Source organism: Electrophorus electricus, chromosome 6, assembly GCF_013358815.1.
Source record: "Electrophorus electricus isolate fEleEle1 chromosome 6, fEleEle1.pri, whole genome shotgun sequence".
In the NCBI taxonomy this organism is placed as follows: domain Eukaryota; kingdom Metazoa; phylum Chordata; class Actinopteri; order Gymnotiformes; family Gymnotidae; genus Electrophorus; species Electrophorus electricus.
In genome coordinates, this window is record NC_049540.1 from 13,195,993 (window position 1) to 13,217,031 (window position 21,039).

Below are 21,039 nucleotides of genomic sequence, written 5' to 3' on the forward strand. Positions count from 1 at the left end.
TCCCTGTCATTTGTAAATGTACATAGCACAACATCAGTGATAGCTTTAGTAATGAGCAATTTAACACTACTCTGTAGCATCATTTGGGATCTAAATACAAGCCAGCAAAACGATTTAAAGCATTCAAAAAACCCAGATAAATCTCTTTTTAATGACTCACAGTATAAGTACTGTGTAGTTAAGCTTGTCTTTAATGTTCTACCGGGGAAACAAAAACTTGCAAAGTATGCTTTATAATAGGTTTTACTAACTGTCAAACAAGTTACATTTTCACAGATCAGTACTCTTGGCTACATCTGTGCCAGAGAATATGTTTATTTCTTCCCGAGAGGTTGTTTGCACAGGAAGTAACTTCAGCTATCATGTATGGAAGTTTACTAACAGTTGGAATGCAGGAATTTCTAAATTTGAACAAATAGTATCTCATTTACAGTTGTTTGAAAATTTAAATGAGATAATGTTATTCAAGGTGACATAAATACCCATTATTCACCAAGATGTGCTTCTGAATGGAAATATGGGAAGGGTTCTAATGACATGACATCACTGTTTTGGTACTCTATTAAATCCAGTGAGAAGCTACAGAGGAAGGACACGTTTCTCCGTGTTTTAAATGTAAAAATCTGCAAAACAGCAAACCTTTCCTTTTAAACTTGGTTTCTCTACCAAGTTCCCAGGACCGAGAAGATGGTCCACATTCCCTTCTTTAACCCGTCTCCTAGTGCGCTGGTACCAGGTGGTACCTGGTACTCGATGTATCTAATGAATTGATTGAGAGCGTTGGGAGCTGGGCTAGATAAGCAGATAAGTCGCAAGGACTGGCTTGAGGATCTTTGCTCTAAATCACAGTCGACACAGGAATTGGTCAGTAGAGGGAGCTATATTACCAGAACCTGGTCATGTACTACATTTAAGAAGCGGGTAGTCTTGCAGGGATATTCTCTCTCTGCTGTACTGTGACTATATTTCTTGCATAGGTTTTTCTAGTAACAAAACTGTTTAAAAAAAAAAAAGGTCTCATTCCCGCCTTCTACTTTCGTTTACTCTGAAAGCGTGTGTGTCTAGGATCTCCGTCCCACCTGGTCCGGGAGCGGCTAAGCGCATTAAGCTTGGTGTGTGACCGAGGATCAGCAGAGAGGCGCAGGATAAAGGGAATTAACAAAGAGCGCCGTCCACTGTCCACACACCACACCCGTTCCCAAAGAGCGGCAACGCGATTATCCGCACTCAACAAGTGACTCAGGCGTAGCCCGTATTCTGGGGACAACATGAATACAAGGAGCTGGCCATAGACAATGGTGTTGTAGCGATAACTCCGAAAGGCTCGGGGTGCTGTAGCTTAAGATGCAGATATGTTTTTGCTCTTGTGAAAGCCCTTTGCTCTGTCTTTGATTTTTGGTTGAATCGTTTACCCTGTCAAGTTGCTTTGTTTTACTGTCACATAACTGAGGACAGAGGTCCCAAATTTCTGTTGGCACCGGTTTTCGAACATGATGCTGTATGCATGCCTGGAAGGAATGATTGTAGGTTGTGGACATGAAAATGGCTCAGGGTCGTTCTATCTTTGGCCCCAGGGACACAAATAAGGTCTCCAAACACTGTCACATGGGCCAGAAGACGCATTTGTTGAACGGGGGGAAGCACAGTACCAGCGCGTGTGGACTGGACTGCGCTCCCTGCGGCCACCAGCGCGTGTGGACTGGACTGTGCTCCCTGCGGCCACCAGCGCGTGTGGACTGGACTGTGCTCCCTGCGGCCACAGGTGCGTGTGGACTGGACTGTGCTCCCTGCGGCCACAGGTGCGTGTGGACTGGACTGTGTTGCCTGCGGCCACCAGTGCGTGTGGACTGGACTGTGCTCCCTGCGGCCACCAGTGCGTGTGGACTGGACTGTGCTCCCTGCGGCCACCAGTGCGTGCGGACTGGACTGTGTTGCCTGCGGCCACCAGTGCGTGCGGACTGGACTGTGCTCCCTGGGGCTCCCTGGCATTGTGCGTCCAGGTCATCTGGGGGGACACTGCTAGGCTGCAACTACAGGCAAGGGGCAAGCAGTAAAAATAGCCTCAAGCCCTAACTGCTGAGCTGTAAATACACATGTACATATACGTGCACGAATGCGCGCGCGCGCACACACACACGAAGTCCGTCAAGTTAAAGGACACATTTGACGCTTCTGCCAGATGCGGGCTGCCACAAATGTGGTGCCTATTAAGGGAGAACTGGGGGTCTTTAGTTTGGCTTTCGCACCGATGCAGAGGTTTTTGCAGGAAAAAAAACTGACTGGATATACATTATTATTATCTCGTGCAGAGCCTAAACCCAGTTTGAACACATATTACCACTTAATGACTGATCCGCTTGAGAGCATGTTTGTCTAGTGTTAATAATTATCTTAGATAGAACTGTGTTGCTTAAGAATTGCAGTCACGTGAGTGTCCTAATGAAATGGTGCTTCCATATAACTACAATAAAATTAGATATTTGGAAGCTTGAATGTTGTTCCATAATGAAGAACATATATGCACACTATAAGATCAAGTGTAATTGCTTTTGGTAGAAGTGGGTTTGAAGTGTCCATTAGTGATGAAAGATGAGAACAGACATACCTTATTGTATTTCTCACTAACAATTTTAATTTAATAATTTAGGCAAGAGCAGTTGTATTCCACTAACAGTGGCTAAATTATTAGATTAGTATAAACTACGCAAACCGATTTACGAATATTATGATGTCCGCATACAAAACCAATGTGTAAGCCTACTGATAAACTACCACCCCTAACCAGTTCGTGTTTTAATAACAAAAACCAAGTCGATGCAGTCCTAATTTTTTGTGAGGACTTGCGTAATCTACACATGTGACATGTGATCCGACAGTGCCGCGCTGTGATTTTCTATTGGCCAGCTTCTTGCCAATAGCTCAGTCCGTCCATACGGGCCTCGTCTTCACCGCCGCTCGCTGTGATTGGCGCCTGTGTGGGTGTGTTCGCGCCATTTCGGCGTCGCCGCGCCTGTGTCGCTACCTGTTGTAGACGCCCATTGGCTGTGCTGCTCGGGCAGATGACGTCAGGCAAGCGCATCCCTCCTAACTATTGGTCGAGCGCAGAGGTTCGGGTTGCCGAGATTGGTTGTCGCATAGGTCATAGCGAGTGAATGCGGAAGTCGTGTTGTCTACTGAGTCACCGTTGTATCAGCTGATTCTTTCTGAGTGAGTAACTCGATTAAATTTTATTTTCTGCATATTTCAGCAGTAGCATTCGTTCATGTTCCTTTTAATGCAGACTTTCCTCTTTTTGGTAGACCGACAGACAAAGTTGAACGTGGCGTTTGGTTTTCTCGAGCATGTGTTTGCCTCTGAAAGCAATGCTGCGGGTACACGTTAGCCCAGCGATGCAGTTGCAGTAACCCCGTAACGGTGTCAGCTTCATGTGAACCGGCTTTCGATCGCCACCCCAGTGCAGGTTCACTCAGTTGCACCTTGCGAAAGGTTCAGTTTCGTCATCACGATTCCACAAACCGCTGTTGCGCATAACAGCAAACAGCAAACAGCCGACAGTCACTAGTTCACTAGTGTTGGGGAAACGGCTTGTAACCTTTTTTTTTTTTCCCCCCCACGAGTTCCAGATTTTTCCGTCTTTGCGGGTGCGCGCAAAGTTAATGAATTTGAGTTTGATGATCTAATTGGGGCAGGTTGTGGGTTGGATAAAAAAACCCCAAACATTTTAATGCCTATTTTCTCAAGTGTCAAAAAAAGGGGTGCTTGTCGTATGCCATTTCGGGAGTAGTCAATATTCCATTCGTATGTAAGACCCTTTTAATGTATTGGATCCTAAATACGTCCTCTCTAGTGAGGTTTTACACAGCTGGTCGGGAAAACGGAACTATCTTCGCCTGTCTGAAGAAGAATGTAATTTGCGTTTAATAATGTCAATGAAGCTAGTTGGATCTATAATGTACATGAACACTCGCGGCAAAGCGTTCGTTGAATTACTTCCATAAGTTTGAGTGATGTTTTTGCTGTGGCCCATTTCAAGTAGCTTCCAAGACCCCAAATAGCAGGACAAACTCTCCTGATTTGAGGTTTGCTTTCATGGTATGCTTTTTAGCACAAAGCACATAACTGCTAGTGCTGTACAGCAATTTTCACCGGTACCTTAAAGTAGCAATAAGTAAGTTTCGCAATGATTCTTCAATGTATTAAACAGCCATTATACCTACACCTAGTGGCCTGGATGTTTCAGAAATTCTGTACTAAAGCTATTTTAAACATGGCTGCCTCCTTGTGGGGGACCTGCTCAATGGAGTGTAAATTGGTTTGTTTGAGGGCTACATGGCAGTTTTTTTGTCTCATGTGAGTTGCAGCTTTATGGAAAAAAATGTAAAAATAATAAATACTTTGCTAACTTTTGGTAGTAATGATGACTTATTGTTCCTTTTAAGTTGGCACCAATTTTCTATTGCCAGAAAGTCAAGAAAATAGCAAGGTGTTTAAGCATGAGCTGTAAAACATAAACAAGCTTATAAATCATCAGGAGAAAGTGCAAGTGTCTTGTGGCCATAAAGAAAAATAATCTAGTTGGCAGTTTTATCTGAACTGCACTAGTTCCTAGCATTAAATGTTATTAACTTGATAAAGCTATGTATGTAACTACTGGTTAACGTTTATTTTTAAGTTGATAGCAGTTGAGGTTTGTAATTTCTCTTCACTTCTTGCTTCTTAAACTTGACTCATATTTGAGATTTGTGTATCATCTACATTTTTTTTTGCATCATCATTTAACCTGTTTATTAATAGTTCACTCCAAGCAGAGTCACATTTTAGCAGCCTGTTTCTATTCAAGCAGTTTGAGCTGTCCAGTCCTTAGACCATCCAGCTAGTCCATATTGCTTGTCTTCCATTTCCTACCTCACCTGAACGTGATGATCCTAATCCTTGATTACCTGGCTAAAGAAAGTTTGTAATGGGAGTAGAGTGAAATGTGGAAATACCTGGAGCTACAGAGGACTAGATTAACCTTCAGCCTGTAGGAGAACAAATATTCTGACTAATATTGAATCAATTCAGATTTAAGAAGACCAGTTTCTACCTGCAACTATTCTCTTCTCCCATTGACTCTGTTAGGGCCAGGTAACTTGCCAAGCCCCACTGCCTCAGTTGAAATGCCTAATTGCGTAGTGATCATGTTACAGGTCAGGCTCCACTTTAAATAGCCTCATGACTTGCTCTCCAAAAGCACTGAAAATGGGTCACTACAGCCTACAGCCTTATGTTTATGCATCTCCATAGTAATGACGTAGCCTCTCACTAACTCTTATCCCACACCAATGTGAGCAAGGGTTCTGGTATCGGGATTGGTATGAACTGTTCTTTAGTTAATAGCTTCCAAGACCCTATTGGTCAGGGTAAGCCCTTGTTGGGCAGTAACATCTGTGAATCTGTGTGGTTTATGAAACACTGAAAGCTGTGATTATGAAAATGATCTGTTGGGGTAAAATAGGACATGTGTGTGCATGTGGACAAGAGAATGCTTGGTCTTGTCTGTGTTCTTTGGCCATGTTTAGGAACCAGGGCAAATTGTTCAGGTGAGGTTTGTTGTCTCATTCATCTGATCTGGCTTGTGGGTTTAGGTGCGGATCCGATCAGGCATCAGAGTGGCCGCAACGATACAAATGTGCTCCAAATCACATGGTCTGCTTGCACCCTGTTCTGATATTGTCAGGATAAGTACTGAATGGGGGAGAGGGCTACGAATATAAATCTTCAGCCTATGTGTCATTCTCTTGAAATCTTGATGGCTTGTCTGTTCCAGGGAAAATTGATTTACACAGTGATATTTACCAGGCAGCTCTGAAGGAAAACGTCTGATTTCACGTAGCGGCCGAGTACCTTGTGTCCACCTCAGTGGCTGCTGGAAACCGGTCAGAGGAGGCTGGCTGCCCAAACTGTGGGGTTACTTCTGTGAGCTGTAGCAGTAGCTCTGTGCTATTTTGCGTATAGAGTTGCATGGAAGGTGTTGTCCTTCCAATAGTGAAACAGACCCCGGTTTGGCTGTTCTCAAGTCATTTGACCCTGCTGAAATCCAGAGTGTTATTGCTCGTGTTTCCCACCACTTTTGTGGGTGTGGCCCCCGATGGAACCTTGAAGGGTGATGGGATTTTGCTGTGGAACACGTTGCTCAGTAGTGCTCCCTGCAAAGGAAGATGGTAACATTACAGCACTGGAACACCACCGTTATCAGACGGCCGTGCACCCTTCACCTAGATTCAGATGTACAGTTATTTAAGGAGTGAGTGACGAGTCAGTACAAGCCAGCTCATTCTGAGACACTACAGTCCTTGTCAGATTTCTGTGGAAATCAAAAAGCAGAAACGTACCTCCTTCACACGTTCTCCCATTTGCTCCGTCACGTGCGTCCAGAGGAACTGCATACCTGATGCAGGATATCACCTGGCTCTAAAAAACAACACAAAAAAAAAAATTCTTGGCTCTTGTCCTAACGGCAGCGCGAGACTGCAGGCATTCCAAGGCGCCGTGACCTTTGACACCCGGCGCACACCTGTGCTGAGGAGCACAGAACAGCCACTTGTGCCTGTGCTTTGACTCTGCTTTTGTACTAGTGTGTGGGTTCAGAGCCTTCAGAAGAGGAATTCCCCTTTCTCAGCATGGGGAAGTGAAAGTGACCGTGTTTGCAGGGACTTGAGACCATACCGAACCACAGGGCACATGTGCGGGAAAGCCTCGTAGTCATCTGAGGACAGATCGCCAAGTACACCTGCGGTTTGCTATTAAAAAGCATGCTGCCAAAGCCTGAAGAGCATTCCTCCTTTACCCATGTGCTGGAGGCCTATTGGAAGATCAGTGTCAGATGGCTGAGCCATAGATAAATCATATCATTTGATCTGGGAGTTGTTTAATGTCTAATCTTTTCTTCCTTCTTATGATGACTATTTGTCTAAAGTGACCCCCCCCCCATCCAACTATGGGTTAATCTGTGACAGAATTTCAAAAGTGTGTGCATTACTAAATTTCAAGCATCCTACAGTCAGCCTCCTACGTGTAGGTGAGGCAATATATCTCACAACCATTTCTGCAGAATGAGCTGTACTACTTGGTGGTGGCAGTGGTAGCTTTTACTGTCCTCTTTGATAGCCATACAGATCTGGCTTGGAAAAACGATGAAGGGACACCTCAGTGTCTGGTGAAGGGCTCCCCCATGGACACTTGCATAATGTATGGTCATAACATTAATGAGCTTTGGGAAATTAAATGTATAAATCAGCAGCCCTAAACATAGACGCTGAATCTGACACAAACGGCCAACTCGGAATCAGTAGAATATTCCTCCATTAGCATCTATTGATCTTTATTGTGACTGCTAAACACTTGATGCCTAGCTCGATGGCCATAAACATTACATTGAACTTCCTTCTGGTAAACAGTCAAATACTATATTCAGTTCCTAAGTGGAACTCAAGGTATGTGTTAGTGAGACTACTGAACTCCCGCCTGTATTTGCTAGCACCAGAGCTACTTATAAACAGGAGTGAGACCACACCCGCACTGTGAGTCGAGAATAACCCAGAAGCCAAAATCCTTTATTATTTTTTTCCAGAGCCATTGCATGTATTCCAGTAAGAACATCTGATGTAGTTCCAAATTTGTGAAACTGTTCCTAATGGTATACTCCTGTGTCCTTGACATGTTCCTGTTGGTGCTTAAAAAATGCCCAAGTATGTATGAATTAAGGGACCTCCAAGCACAAGCTTGTACAGCAATTTTTTATTTTTATTTTTTTTACACGTTTACGTAAGAGCCGGCATGGCTCATGTAGGCTGTTGAAGCGCCTCCCTCCGTTGCTCAGTAGCTCTGAATGCATCCCTAACTCATCCCAGTTCTTTAAGCATTTGGCCTCTAAAGCTTGGACGAGGTAGCTTAAAGGGGAATTGAGCCTCAGTAACCTGCCAAGTGACGCCCACACGGTGAATCTGCTGTGGGCTGCATTGCCCCCAGCCTCCTGGGCATCTCAGGCTTGTGGCGCTCAAGGTGGAGTGTCCCAGCCACGAGCATGTGCTATATGACCCCATTGGGTTGGGAGGGGGTAGTCGCTAAGCCAAGGCGAGGGTGCACACGATTCTGCGTTTGCGATCAGCTGCGGTTGGCCTGCTTGTTGGTACAATACAGGGTGCTCGTCTGAGGGCTGGGCCAGTCCGAGCATGCCATGCGCCGCGGTGCGCGTGACCGAGGATTGCCATGTGCGGTGGTGGGTGTGACCGAGGGAATGCGAGCTGCGCCCTGCGGGGAGAGGGCGTGCTCACAGCGAAAACGTTCGTCAAAGGCCAGCATGTCCCATTTACGTGGCCACGGAAGGAGGCTGGTTTGGTATTCTGATATTTTGACTCAAATATATTTGTTCCTGTGACTTGCAAAAAGTGGTTTTGCTGGAACTCTTTGCTTGGATGAAAAAGAAACCTTTCAAGCCCATTTTCCTCTGTCACACGTGGTTGAAAGGTTTGTAAGAGAGGATGGTGGAAATCGTAATAATACATAAACAGAGAAAGTTTTGGGGTGGTCACCAGCACTGTTATAGTGGGAGTGGCTGAAGGAGGCGTGAGATTACTAGCACTCCAGAGGCAGATTACACAATTTTGAACCAAGTGTGGAAAATCTGCTCACACTTTCCTTGTCAACTCCTCCCTAGCATTTAGCAGCTCCTACACACTCTGATCAGGTAGGAAAGTGCTCAGAAAAGTAGTGATGTTTTCAGAAGGCTTCTCACTGTTGGTTGCCTCTGTTTGTGGTGACTTGCTAAAATGGATTTTCATGGTATTAGTTTGCAGTGGCGTTGAAGGGGGTGTGTGTGTGTGTCCGTGTGTCTCTCTGTATCTGCGTCCGTGTGATTTATACACCATTACAGAAGCCAAGGTATGATCTAGACTGCCTGTTTTATTATAACGGTTATGTTTAAGGGAACTATACTATTTAGCTAATTTGAGTTTTATAGTGACAAACGTGGGGATTCTATGCATTGGACGTTAAGGAAAGAGACAAGTTCTGTGAATGTCCTCTGTTGTAACCAGTTGTGCAGAAAACGATCAATTTGGCTCTATCTGGGCATATTGTAGGAGATGTGAATCGCAACCTAATAAAACTTAACCAAAAAGCCCTGACGGTGGTGGACTTGGTTCTTGTGCACATTATGGAGAGTGTCAAAACAGACACTTCTAACAAGATTTCGATAGAGTTCCGCACGTTGTTGTTGTTTATTTCTCATTGGCAATTTGTATATATCAAGCGTTACTTGAGAATGGAAGAGTTGTTTGATTCTGAATGTATTAGTCTTCACTGATCATTGGTAAGGTACCAGGTACTTTGCTCTCAGCCCAGTGTGGTAGCACTTGTATAAACCACCAGCACCACCACCTGTCATATGGTGATATGCATGTAGGAATCTAAAATGGTAGAATAAATTGAGCCTCTATGGTGAGGGCTACACCTGACATGATGCTGGCTTTATAGGTGCTGCCATTCAGTTAGTGCTAGGTTCTTTCAGAACCAAGAATCAGAAACAATCAAGAAATAAATACATTAAAATCAAAACATTAATTAATCCCATACATTAATTTTGAGACTTGGTGTCCCTGGAGCATTGAAGATATGGAGAATGAGAGTAAGGCACTAATGGGCTATGTTTAACCAGGCACTTTACATATTAATTTGCATAAATTAACATGCAATTAGTTAAAAAAAAAAAAAAAAACTTCTTGTAAAAATGTCATTCTTGATATTGGGTTCAGAAATAAATCTTGATGTCAAATTCATTTTGTGTTGTCAAGAAATGTATTTCTGATGTTCAGAATTTTTTTTTATCAAGGAATAAAAGCTAAAACGGCTTCCATAGTTTTACATGCAGAGAGGAATAACATGGCTTAATTTGATAACTCTGCTACGGTCTTTTAGAAGCTTTGACCTGGTTAACAACCTTAACCAAATGCAGGCAGAAACTGTAACGGGTAGTCTTGCCTGTAAGGCAGATGTATAGAGGTACAGACGGCCTTACTGCAGACGAGTATAGTACAGTATATGAGCCCACTGAGTGAGTGGGGAAATTGGGGGACATTTGTCTTGAAACGGTCTGAACAGAAAATATCAACACTTGCCTATTTCAATACCCTTCCGCCTAAAGAAAGAGCAGGTATACAGAAAAACAATCTCCGATTGGACTCACCAGACACGCTAGGCTAGTTAGTATTGTCCAGAGAGCCAATGTCGGCTAACATGCGAAATGTTGAATCTAGATCCTTCTATTAGGCTGCACCATACTGTCGGTTATATAGACGTGTAAACAGGCCGTATGCAGAAGGACCCTGAGACCGTACCTCTCGTATTTGAACGCCTGCGTTCCGTAACTTGTGTGGCGTTTTCCTTGATCTTAAATTACATGAAAAGGAAGTGATATTAATATTATAGCTTTTTATAAACTGATACTTGTTTGTGTGTAACCTTTCAAAAAAACCCAACTGGCTCACCTTCCCTGTAATCGGGTTATCCGTCACGTTGTGATCACGCATCAGAAGGGCTAGCTGTCGGTGAGGTTTGGATGTGGTGAAAAAGAAGTGGTAATTTTTTTTTGTTTGTTTGTTTAAAAGCCTAATGAGGTTTTGTAGGGCACTGTGTTTGAGGTTGGAACATGTGCAGCTTGACACTTGTTCTTTTGCCACCTTCTAGTCCCCTCATTGCACTATGGTCATCATACTAATCCTAGATCTTTCCACTCACTGGATCACCTCACCCTTGGTGTTCTGATACTGCATGTTTTACAAATTAAGCACTGGCTGTATAACAGACCTACCATTATCAGTATTCTTTGTTCTGTATCAATCGGAATCTAATATGTACGAACTAGTAAATAAACTGTAGCCACCTGATAATGTCGAGTCCTGCTTTACAAGGTTATTCTCCACATGATCTTTCTAGTAGGCTTTATTAAGTGACTATGCCGATCTTAGACTCACAAACCATTTAGTCTCAACATTTCTACTACCGAACTAACCTAAAACGAGGCAACGGTGGCTAAGTTGGCTACGATAACGCATCTCGGAGTTGGATAAGCAACCAATTTTTAAAATGACACATTCGTAGATAGCTAACGCCAACCGTACGACCTACCTGATAAAAATGCGGAACACAAACGTCGATGTTATCAGGGTCCCATCATGTCGCTCCTGACTTGAGTTTTAACCAATCTATGATGTCCCTGTGGCTCCGCTTTGTGTAATGGAGTCGTAAAACATTTAGATTTAATAAGGTCTTTCAAAATACAGTTCACATTATTGGCAGAATCTACTCCAAGTCCGTGTGGGAATCAACTTAATCATCATGTTTTCAATCGTTTCTAGTTATTGATTAGTCACTTTAGTGAAAATCTTATTTGGAAACTTGACTGTTTTGACTCCAAACCGGCTGTAGTCAGTACTTCTGCTTCTTCTGATCCCCTTTCGTCCTTTTGGGTTGTGCGTGTGCTTCCACTTTAAAATTATGTATCCAAGATGTAATGTTTGGCTTTAGTTTTCAGTATACTAGGCCCAGGGGCCATGTTCACTTAGTTGTTCATTTTATTGGTATTTTAGCAATTCAGCTCTTGGTTGATGTTTTGTGTGTGCATATGTTTGCCGAGTGACTTGTAGGGGTGTACACCACAGTGCGGTTTTGCTTATTTTTGCGTAAATGTATGGTCTGAATGTTATGTTAAACTTTTACGAAGCGCTTCGTGTATCTGTGTTCGGGGATTAAACGGCTGACGTGAAAAACGAGCATTTTAGGACTTCCTTGATGGTATTTAAGACAAATGCATATACGTTTACGTAACACGTTAAATGCATTTATTTTGTATATACATTAATGGCATTTAGTTAACGTTTTTGTCCAGAGCGACTTGTCTCGTACCCTTTACAGGTGGTCTCCTTCTGGTCCCTCCTGTGCATGGCAGGCTTGGCGGTGTCCGGTGCGCCGATATGGTCAGGAATTACAGGGCCATGTGAGGAAACTGTCACGCGCTACCACTTCCTTTCGCATTGTTTTAAAGGCTACTGACGTTTGCGATGTCGGAGCGCGAAGTTTCCCTTTTCCTTTAAAGGTCTCGGCGTGGTTTACTATTGAGCTTGGCGGGTTTTGGGGCTGTACCGTCGTCTGTAAGTGGATAAGTCGCCTCGGGTAGGTACCCGTACCAATGAATGAACTCGTTCAGTGAGTTATTTCAACGCCGCGTCGCGCCCCCCCCCCCCCCCCCCCCCCTCTTTTAACTGCTGTTGAAGTTGCTGCCAATTCCTAAGCGTCCTACAGAAAGTGCGAAATTAATGGCTTTAGTTGTTTGGGCGGGGGCTCGTATTGAGACCCGCTCTGTGAGCAGGCTCGGTTCGGTTGTACCTGAACCCGAACCCCGACGCTGCCCAAACGCTTTCACTGCCACCACTGCGAGGGATGCATGTGTTCAGCCTTCACGCAGGCCTGCAAAATACACGGATTCACAAAGTGAGGACCGGATATTTACTCAAGTGTCAGGTCCAACGCCGAAGATATTTTAGGTTTGCGAAGTGCATTTCCGCCTTTCTCCAGCTCATGTCTTGTAGTTACCCTTACTTATTCGTTTGTACTAACGGAGTTTGTAATTAAATCTGTATAGTTAACGAAGCATTTGATTTTGTTTCCTCTTAAAACGAAGCTTTGTCTTAAGTGCGATGTTACTTATTTAATCAGCTAAAAGAAACAGTTGCGTGTCCTATAAAATCGCTCAGGAATTGACGTTGAAAGAAAAGCATTACTGCAAAGGTTGTGCTTTTGAGGAAGAGACGCAGCAGCAGGGGAAATCGGAGACATTTCTGTTGTTTTGGCGGTCCGTGTCTGAGGTCTTTGCGCACTGACTCCAGACCAGTTGCGGGGGTTGTTTCATAACTTTCTTTAGAGCGGGAAACACCAACGGGGACATTCTTCCACATTTCGTCAGTGCCTCATGAGGACTGGGGTTTCAGTTTGGTTTCCCTTTCTTGTAAAACTGAGCTCTGTGTATCGGCACGAATAAGGAGCGCATTGCCGAAAATGCATGTCTACATGCCTGGGGGTCTAGCGTCGTGTCTGCTCCCTATGCTCAACGGATGCGAACTTTCTCTCTTACGATTAGTAACAGCCTTTTATATCGACAAATCCTTTTATACGTACTCGGGTGTCTTTTGGCATTGAATGACACCGTGTCTCCTGGCATTGAATGACACCGTGTCTCCGAGTGGGGGGCATGTGTGATTTTCATAACACTTCCAATGAGCAGGCTGGGGAAGCTTAAACATTTCATTTCCCTACTCTTTACAGGCGAGGTCTTCTGGAAGCAGATAAATTACTAAATGCCACGCATTCCTGGCAGTGTGGGCTCTAGAGAATCAAGGTCTTGAACACGTGTGGCTTCTACAGTGGCCCTGAGTCTCGGAGAAGGCAAAGTAATGGAGTATGTTGGTAGAAGTGGTCTCTTTAGTGCTGGTTTGTGGCTTTTGTTTGTTACGCAGTGGTTTGAACATGCTGGATTCAGAACATGTGTGGCTTCTACAGTGGCCCTGAGTCTCGGAGAAGGCAAAGTAATGGAGTATGTTGGTAGAAGTGGTCTCTTTAGTGCTGGTTTGTGGCTTTTGTTTGTTACGCAGTGGTTTGAACATGCTGGATTCATATTAACAATGTTTGCAGCGGAAAATGGTTCCAGGTCCAGGACACTGAGCTTTCAGGCTTGGCTTATCATTGCTTTGGAAGTGGGATTCCCATTAAGGGAAATAAGCAGGGAAAATAATTGTCACATGATTCCAGTATGTCTTTGTCTATTTGGCACAAACCTCTAATTCTGCTGGTTTTGGTTATCGTTTTACGCATTCTGTAGAAGCAAACCGGGTATAAAGAGAGAATTGTTTGCATGTGCATGTTCCAGAGCAGGTGGGAGTTTTACAAGACAGGACTTCCTGTTAAAGTGCATAACCTGCGGCTCAAATTGTGGACTGTGCGGTAGGAATTTGCCTCTCCTGTGATGGTCTTGATGTTGGGCATAAGGCTGTACGCAGGGCGTAAGACCTGCTAGGGGGGTTCCATGCTCACTGACCGCTGTGTTTGCAGGCGTCGCAGCAGAGCCTGGGACAGAGGAGGAGGCAGCGGAGTCAGGAGGAACAGGGAGGAGCTTGCACCGAGACCCAACCCACACGACGTCTGCCGCCAACATGGTAGGAGAGCCTGGTTGTGTCCGCTTTGTGTTCCATGTGGGCGTGGTACTCGTTCCCACAAGGCATTGTTGTGTCTGAAGTGAAAGTATGCAGTTGGGGACATTTGTTTGGGGTTTGTGATGAGGTTGTGGGCATGCAAGCCTATCGTGTGCGCATGCCGCGATCAAAGGGCGTCTTATTATTACATCTGCTGTCGCGTTGCTTTTGCTGGGAAGTGTGTGCAGAGTTTACACATGGTTTAGATGGATCACGCCCCATTTAACGATGTTGTCTTCGGCACGAAATTCTCACTCTGATTTAGCATAACCACCGTGTTTGAACCCAGACTACAAACAGCACTGCCTCTGCCACTTGGTCAGTGGTTCAGAACTTGAGCGTCTTTTAAAAATGTGATGCTCCAAGTCTTCGCACAGTCACACGGGCTGTAGTGTGATCTTTGACGCGGACTGTTGTGTGGACAACCGCACTACTGCCTTCTCACCGCCGAGATTGTGTTGCTCGCTGTTTTAGATCTAACATCATTATAGTTGTTGGACACATGAAAAATTACACTAGCCAAGGTGTCTGCTCGGGAACGGTTATTGAAAACAGGGATGCTTAGTGGGCCGCGCAGCGGTTTAATCAGAACTGAGCCGCTTCTCAGCTTCCTGCCTATATCTAATGTATTCTGCTATTGGCTAATACTGGGACCAGTTGCTTCTTCACACTTAAACCTAGAAGCTCTAGTCTTTTCAAAATTAATTAAAACATGGTTCATTCTTTGAAGCTTGTTTAGTATAATAAATAATCTCACACACAAAACAGAAACACAAATTGTATAACACCAAAAAAACCCAAAAAAAAACCCCAAACGGGAAGTCTTATTCCACACCCTTCTCCCTTTCCTATTTTCTCACACAATCAAAGAGTGGAATGGTGATGAAGGTGAAACCTGCATCTCCCTGGTCCTCTGAACAAAGCATGTTTATTTTATCCAGGTGATGTATCTTGGGCCGCGAGTCTCTTCCTGCAGGTGTGTCTGGGCGCGCTCTGTTTCACCCCTGTACTCGTCAGCCCCACCTGTGGCCTACGTGGAGTTTGAGTTGGCAGTGGCGGCATGACCAGGCAGCGTGCCTGGGCCTAGTGGTACCCCTCAGGGAACGAGAGCCCGCCATGACGGTCAGCTAAGCAACAAATGGAAAGCAAAACACGATGAAAACAAGCTCTGTGTTTCTTGTGACATTACTCAGAGGGTCTATTCAACACAGCCCCTGCATGGTGGATTACCTGAGTATTTACTGAGCGTTTCCTGGTCTGATCTGAACAGGGGGGTTTATAGGTTTTGTGCATGTGGGGTTTTACTGTGTGCGCCGGAGTAGCCCGATGTCGACTCACGTGCAGTCGTGCCGGCCCCACACGTGATGCACGGCCCTCCTACGGGGGCGTTTTTGGCCGGAGTGGGCCCGCTCGTAAAACTGCTGTAAAGTAGTGAGCAAGTGTTGGAAAGCCTTTGATGTGTGGGTGTGTGGAAAGGGAGGCAGCCTTCAGTGAATCTGCTATTAGCTAGCAGGTCAAAGTTTTCTGCGGCTATTTTTCATAGTTCCATCATCTCGCACTGATCTGAGGTCAGATCTGTGTTTTCTGGCAAGGGTTAAGCCGGGGGGAAAAAACTGTGCCGGATCGGGGCTGCTGCAACTTGAGATGTAGCGCAATGCAGTGCCCTCTTGTGGTCATAAGACAACAAGACAAGCTTCCGAAAACGTGGCCTTGGAGTAAACGCACGCTGCGATTTACAGCCGAGTGCAAATCGGACCGCTAAGCCTTTTAGACAACTTCACCTCTCTGTGTAAACCTGCTTGATGGATCCGTCTCGAGATCTAGCATGAATAAAATATTCCCAGTAAAGTTTAGTGCACTGCAAATGCAGATCCGTTTGTCCTCTGCCTTGGTGCTAGCTAGGGTTAACTTCAATCCCAACATTTATCGCTCTTGAGGCATGTTGGCCCTATACAGTTGGACTAAACTGGCCCAAACACAATTTTAAATAATTGTAGTAGTAGTACCGTGTTTTAGCCAAATCCTGTGAGTATTGGGAAATGCAGAGCAAATGTGAAGCTAGTGTTGTAATATTACATGCGTGTTTATTTTTTCCTGTAAATGATGTACTCTGCAAATTATAGCCTTGTTCCACTGAAAGGTTGGGAGGCTGCTCGCACCTCCGTCCCGCGGTTCTTCAAAGCGCACGCGGTCATCGAGCGCGTGCTGCTGCTCAGGGTGCGTTTCCAAATCCCTCAGCGTGATTTCATATGCGACAGGTGAGGTTTGGCTGCACGCCAAAAATGTAATGCGAATCTGTGAAATGCTCTCAAATGCTTTTGGAAGCGGGTGTGTGTAAAAGCAAAACTGTGTCACCTGCAGTGTGCGTGTATGCCTTCCCGTCCTCTTGCACACCTTTTCCAGGAACATAATTCAGACGCTCGGGGTGGGCAAGGGTGGGCAAGGGGACGGGCACGTATAGATGCACACTGCAGGCAACGCAATTTTGCTTTGGCTTTCTCACACTCACACTCTCACTCTTTTTAATCTCCCCCTCTCATTTAGTCCTGTGGACTAAAACAATTGGGCTTCTTTTAACCGCTCACTCCTGCGCTGTAGACCGAGCCCATCTCAGGAACATTGTGTGTAGAAAAGAGGACACGGCTCACTGGCCCCGCGGTGCTGGGTGTCGGCTTCGGAGCGGCAGGGGCCGGGCGTGGGGGTCACCCCAGAGCATGCGACTGTCTGGCCTCACGCCACCTGCATGTAGAGAACTGCGTCGTCGTGGGACGTCAACACGCAAGAACGCGAGCGTGTGCGTCAGAGAGCGGAAGTGAGCTTCACACGAGCGTGTCGAGGATGCCGGGTGGAATGTCGCATAAGGCTGCATGCGAGTGTAGGGGGCGGATGGTGAGTGTCTTGGCCCATCCTCGAGGTGCCTCTATCCTGTGTATGTGGTGGGCGTGGCAGAGGTTTCTCCACAGTGGGGTGGAATCGCACCGTCCTCCTTTGTGAAAACGGATACTAAGGCACAGGGCCGATATCGGGAGCAGCTCGGCCCCCCGGTCACGCACGCATCCTCCAGCGCCCCCCTCGCTCGCCGTTCTTAGTTATTCATGTTCACCGCGTCAGCGAAGGTCTCCCCTGTTTAAAGCCATCCGCTGGCGTCTTTGTGGGATGCTTCGTCCAGTCTCGATGGATCACGTCGGTAGTGTGTGGTTGAATAACCACGGCTAGTCAGTTCACTTCCCTGTGCTTGCACGAGCACGTGACCGGCTGACTGGTAACACGCCCCAAACGGAAGATGAGTTATTGTCCGTCGGAGATCAGTGCAGCGGTATGTCAGTATGCAGTTCACCACGCGTTTGATGGGTAATGGCAATATATACACACTCTCTCACACACACTGTGAGGCTGCACCTAACGTGCTGCGCAGGGGAGGGGAAAACTGCCAAACCCCTTCGATGTTTTTTGTTTGTTTGTTTGTTTGGTTGGTTTTTTTTTGCATTTATTGACTCGAGTTTAAATGCCCGTTACTACAGGCAGCATCTACGTGCAGTTCAGGATGAGTTAAATTTAGAGTTGGGGGGGGGGGGCTGATATTTGAGGCTGGGGGCAGGATGGCTAAGTTCTCACAGAGCGACCAGACGGGGCTGAACGGCGTGTTCGGGGAGGCTGCGGAGCGCGACGCTCCTGCCGAGAGAAAAAGGCGAGAGCCGCGAGGAGGGAGGGGCTGAGATTGCTGTGTCATTGGTGCACTGTGCTCTCGCGTGCTCTCCCTCCCCTCTCTCGTTGCCTGCCTCTCTCGACCATCGTGACTGTACGCTGATGCATTCCCCCTCCCCTCCTGCCCAGCCGTGCGGTACAGAGGAGAGCGCATCTTTCTTGCTACTGCAAGGTGTGTGTGTGTGTGTGTGTGTGTGTGTGTGTGTGTGTGTGTGTGTGTGTGTGTGTGTGTGTGTGTGTGTGTGGGAGAGGGAGAGAGACAGACAGGGAGAGATTCCAGTGGGGAGTCTTTGTAACGGACAAACGTTCTCCATTGTTGAAAGTGAACCTCACATTTAAGCTGAGGGAAGATTTGTCCTTCCAAGGGCTTGTGCTAGGCGACCTGGCTCTGGCTGCAGCGTTCTCGAACCTGCCCAGAGCTGTTGCTGAGCTGGCAGCCTGGTGTCGGTGAAGGGTGAACGGGGGATGGGGGGTGGAGGAGAGAAAGTGTGAGAGGATGCATGTGAGCGGAGTCGTCGATGCAATCGCTGTGGGTGGAGCTTAGCGCCAGGCAATACCCTGTTTTTTTGGGGGTTTTTTTCGTTTTTTTTTCCTCCTTTCTTTTTTTCCTTGTTTCTCTCCCTCCCTCTCTCTCTCTCTCTCTCTCTCTCTCTCTCTCTCTCTCTCTCTCTCTCTCTCTCTCTCTCTCTCTCCCCTCTCTCTGATCTGTGTTCACGGCGAATCTGCTTCACGTGCCTCGCCTCCTGTCGTCACCCTCCTCCTCCACGTTAGGTTTCTGCCTCTCTCTCGAGGAGAACCGGCTTGCTCCTTGCCACCGGTCGTCCGAGCAACCGACGGCGCTCTGACCCCTCCTCGTGTGCCGAGTCAGAGGAGGGGGTCGGGGTGTGTCTGGAAGGCTTGCGCGCGCGCAGAGAGCCAGTAGAAGGGTCAGAGCGGCCGGAGCCTGCGCCGGGGGAAGGATGGTTTTACCGGCTGCTGTCGCCGTAGTCGCCGCGGTTGTGCTGCTCCTCCGAGTGCGTATCTCCAAGGCGACCGAGCCCTGCCCCCTCTCGCCATGAGTCTGGCAGCCCGCATCTCCTGCTCTATGCTCAACTGCTTCGTAAGTCCCGTATGTGTGTGTGTGTGTGTGTGCGTGTGTGCATATGCAAGCGTTTGAGGGAGGCGCACGCGGTCGCCGCAGCCTTAACTCGGTGTGCAACTGTGACGGGCAAGTTGGAGCGGTGGGCGAGAGGAGAGAATCGCGGATGAGGGAGAGAAAGAAGGAGGAAGCGAGAGGCGGCTCTTCGTTCTTCTCTAACGGGGACGGCGCTCTAACGGGAATTGCGGATAACACCCAGCTCCGAGGGGAGGAGAGTGTGTCCTGCTTGTTCTTTTGTTCTGCTCCCGTGCTGTGTCTGTAGGTGACCGGAGTAGAGATGTGAGGTCAGAACACCTCCACTAGCCCAGGTCAGCTGGTGTGGGTGCGGTTACACACTCAGTTCCACCATAGCCAGTTAAGTTGAGTAAATGCATCTACCTTGTGTGTCAAAGCATACTATTCTCACTTCCTTTTGCGTTTGCTCTTGTTTTTCCTCACTTCCTCCTTTTTGTTTGGGAGCCCCCCCCACCGAGTGTTCACTCTGTTCGTGACTCCTAAGTCAGCTTTCACTTTGAGCTCCCAGGGAGGATGGCATTTGGAGGTGAGATTTAATTTGACTGAGGGTGAAGGTAACTGACTAACCATCTTTCAAGCATCCAGCCAGTGGTCCAGTTCAGTATCCACAGGTGACCCCTTAATCCATCAGCGCCGCCATGCTCCAATTGGTCGACAAGCGTTCTCTTATGATGAGGGTATTTGACAAAGCAAGAGATGATCGCCCCTCCCCCATTGCCATGGAGACGAGATCTCTCTCAAATGGACTGATTTAATATGAGAAGCGAAGCAAAGGCAGAGATGAAAGTAAGGCTAGTCGTGCTTTTGTTCGTTATGTTGAAAGTTTAGTTCGTTGCGAAACGTGACTTCATTGCAGACTGACTCTCTCCTTCACTTAGTGCCACCTTCCCCAGATCAGACTGCCTTTTACGGTTTAGACCTCAGGCTGCAATGCTTGAGATCAGATTCTGTATTCCAGTGGATCTTTAAACTGATCAGATCTGCACATTCGGCCAAAGCCACCAGTGATCGATTGTTGAAATGGAAGCCAAAGAGTGGGCTTATTCAGAACGATTGTGATCAGATTTCACTGGTTATATAAAAAGGGGCAGAGAGAGAGAGAGAGAAGGTCAGGTAACTGTTTGTCAGGTGGCGTGTCCAGGGCAGTGACATGCTTTTGCGGTTCGGCTGCATGCTGTTGCAAGCTTTCCTGGATGTGTGTGTATATATGTGTGTGTGTGTGTGTATATATGTGTGTGTGTGTATATATGTGTGTGTGTATATATGTGTGTGTTGGCAATGTCTGACTTTGCTGTGGAAGTAGAGGACTGTTACAGAGGCTTGGTGCTACAATGGCAGGTGAATCAAGCAAGCGCAATAAAGGCTCTGGAAAGTTCCTACACTACCTTGCACTCGCTTAACCCAGTCAGAGTAGTAAGGAAGGGTGTGTGTATATGTGTGTGTGTATGTGTGTGTGTGTGTGTGTATATGTGTGTGTTGGCAATGTCTGACTTTGCTGTGGAAGTAGAGGACTGTTACAGAGGCTTGGTGCTACAATGGCAGGTGAATCAAGCAAGCGCAATAAAGGCTCTGGAAAGTTCCTACACTACCTTGCACTCGCTTAACCCAGTCAGAGTAGTAAGGAAGGGTGTGTGTGTGTGTGTGTGTGTGCGCGCGTGTGTGTGTGCACGTGCTGCGCCCCACCCCCCACCCCCGTATCAGTAGTGGATGGATACTTCTGTGCTCTTTGTGCCGTGTTGGCACCTGTTTTGTGTTTTGATATGAGCTGGCGCAGTGCCTGCTGCAACGCTGAGGTTGAGGTGCACTAAAACCATGCCAACCCCCAGCTACACACTGACATTGCTATAATGTTAAGGCACATCACTCGTTTTCCCCGTAAACCTGTGAAACGCTTTTCAC

The 21,039-nt window shown here is 46.6% G+C and overlaps 1 protein-coding gene across 9 annotated transcripts in view; it reads left to right on the top strand.

The window, feature by feature from the left end:
* Positions 1-1,151: 1,151 nt before the first annotated feature.
* mtmr4 (myotubularin related protein 4) overlaps positions 1,152-21,039 on the top strand; it is a 52,780-nt gene continuing 32,892 nt past the window's right edge. For 2 of the 9 annotated variants that reach the window (XM_035526855.1, XM_035526857.1), the window contains exons 1-2: positions 1,152-1,762; positions 14,143-14,246. In XM_035526855.1, coding sequence (XP_035382748.1) covers positions 1,537-1,762; positions 14,143-14,246 — 330 coding nt within the window. In that variant the 5' untranslated portion in view covers positions 1,152-1,536. Of the gene's footprint in view, positions 3,208-8,690; positions 8,729-12,124; positions 12,211-12,646; positions 14,035-14,142; positions 14,247-18,944; positions 19,087-21,039 lie in introns of those variants that run through there. The other 7 variants (XM_035526856.1, XM_035526863.1, XM_035526858.1 and 4 more) reach the window with 6 other exon arrangements.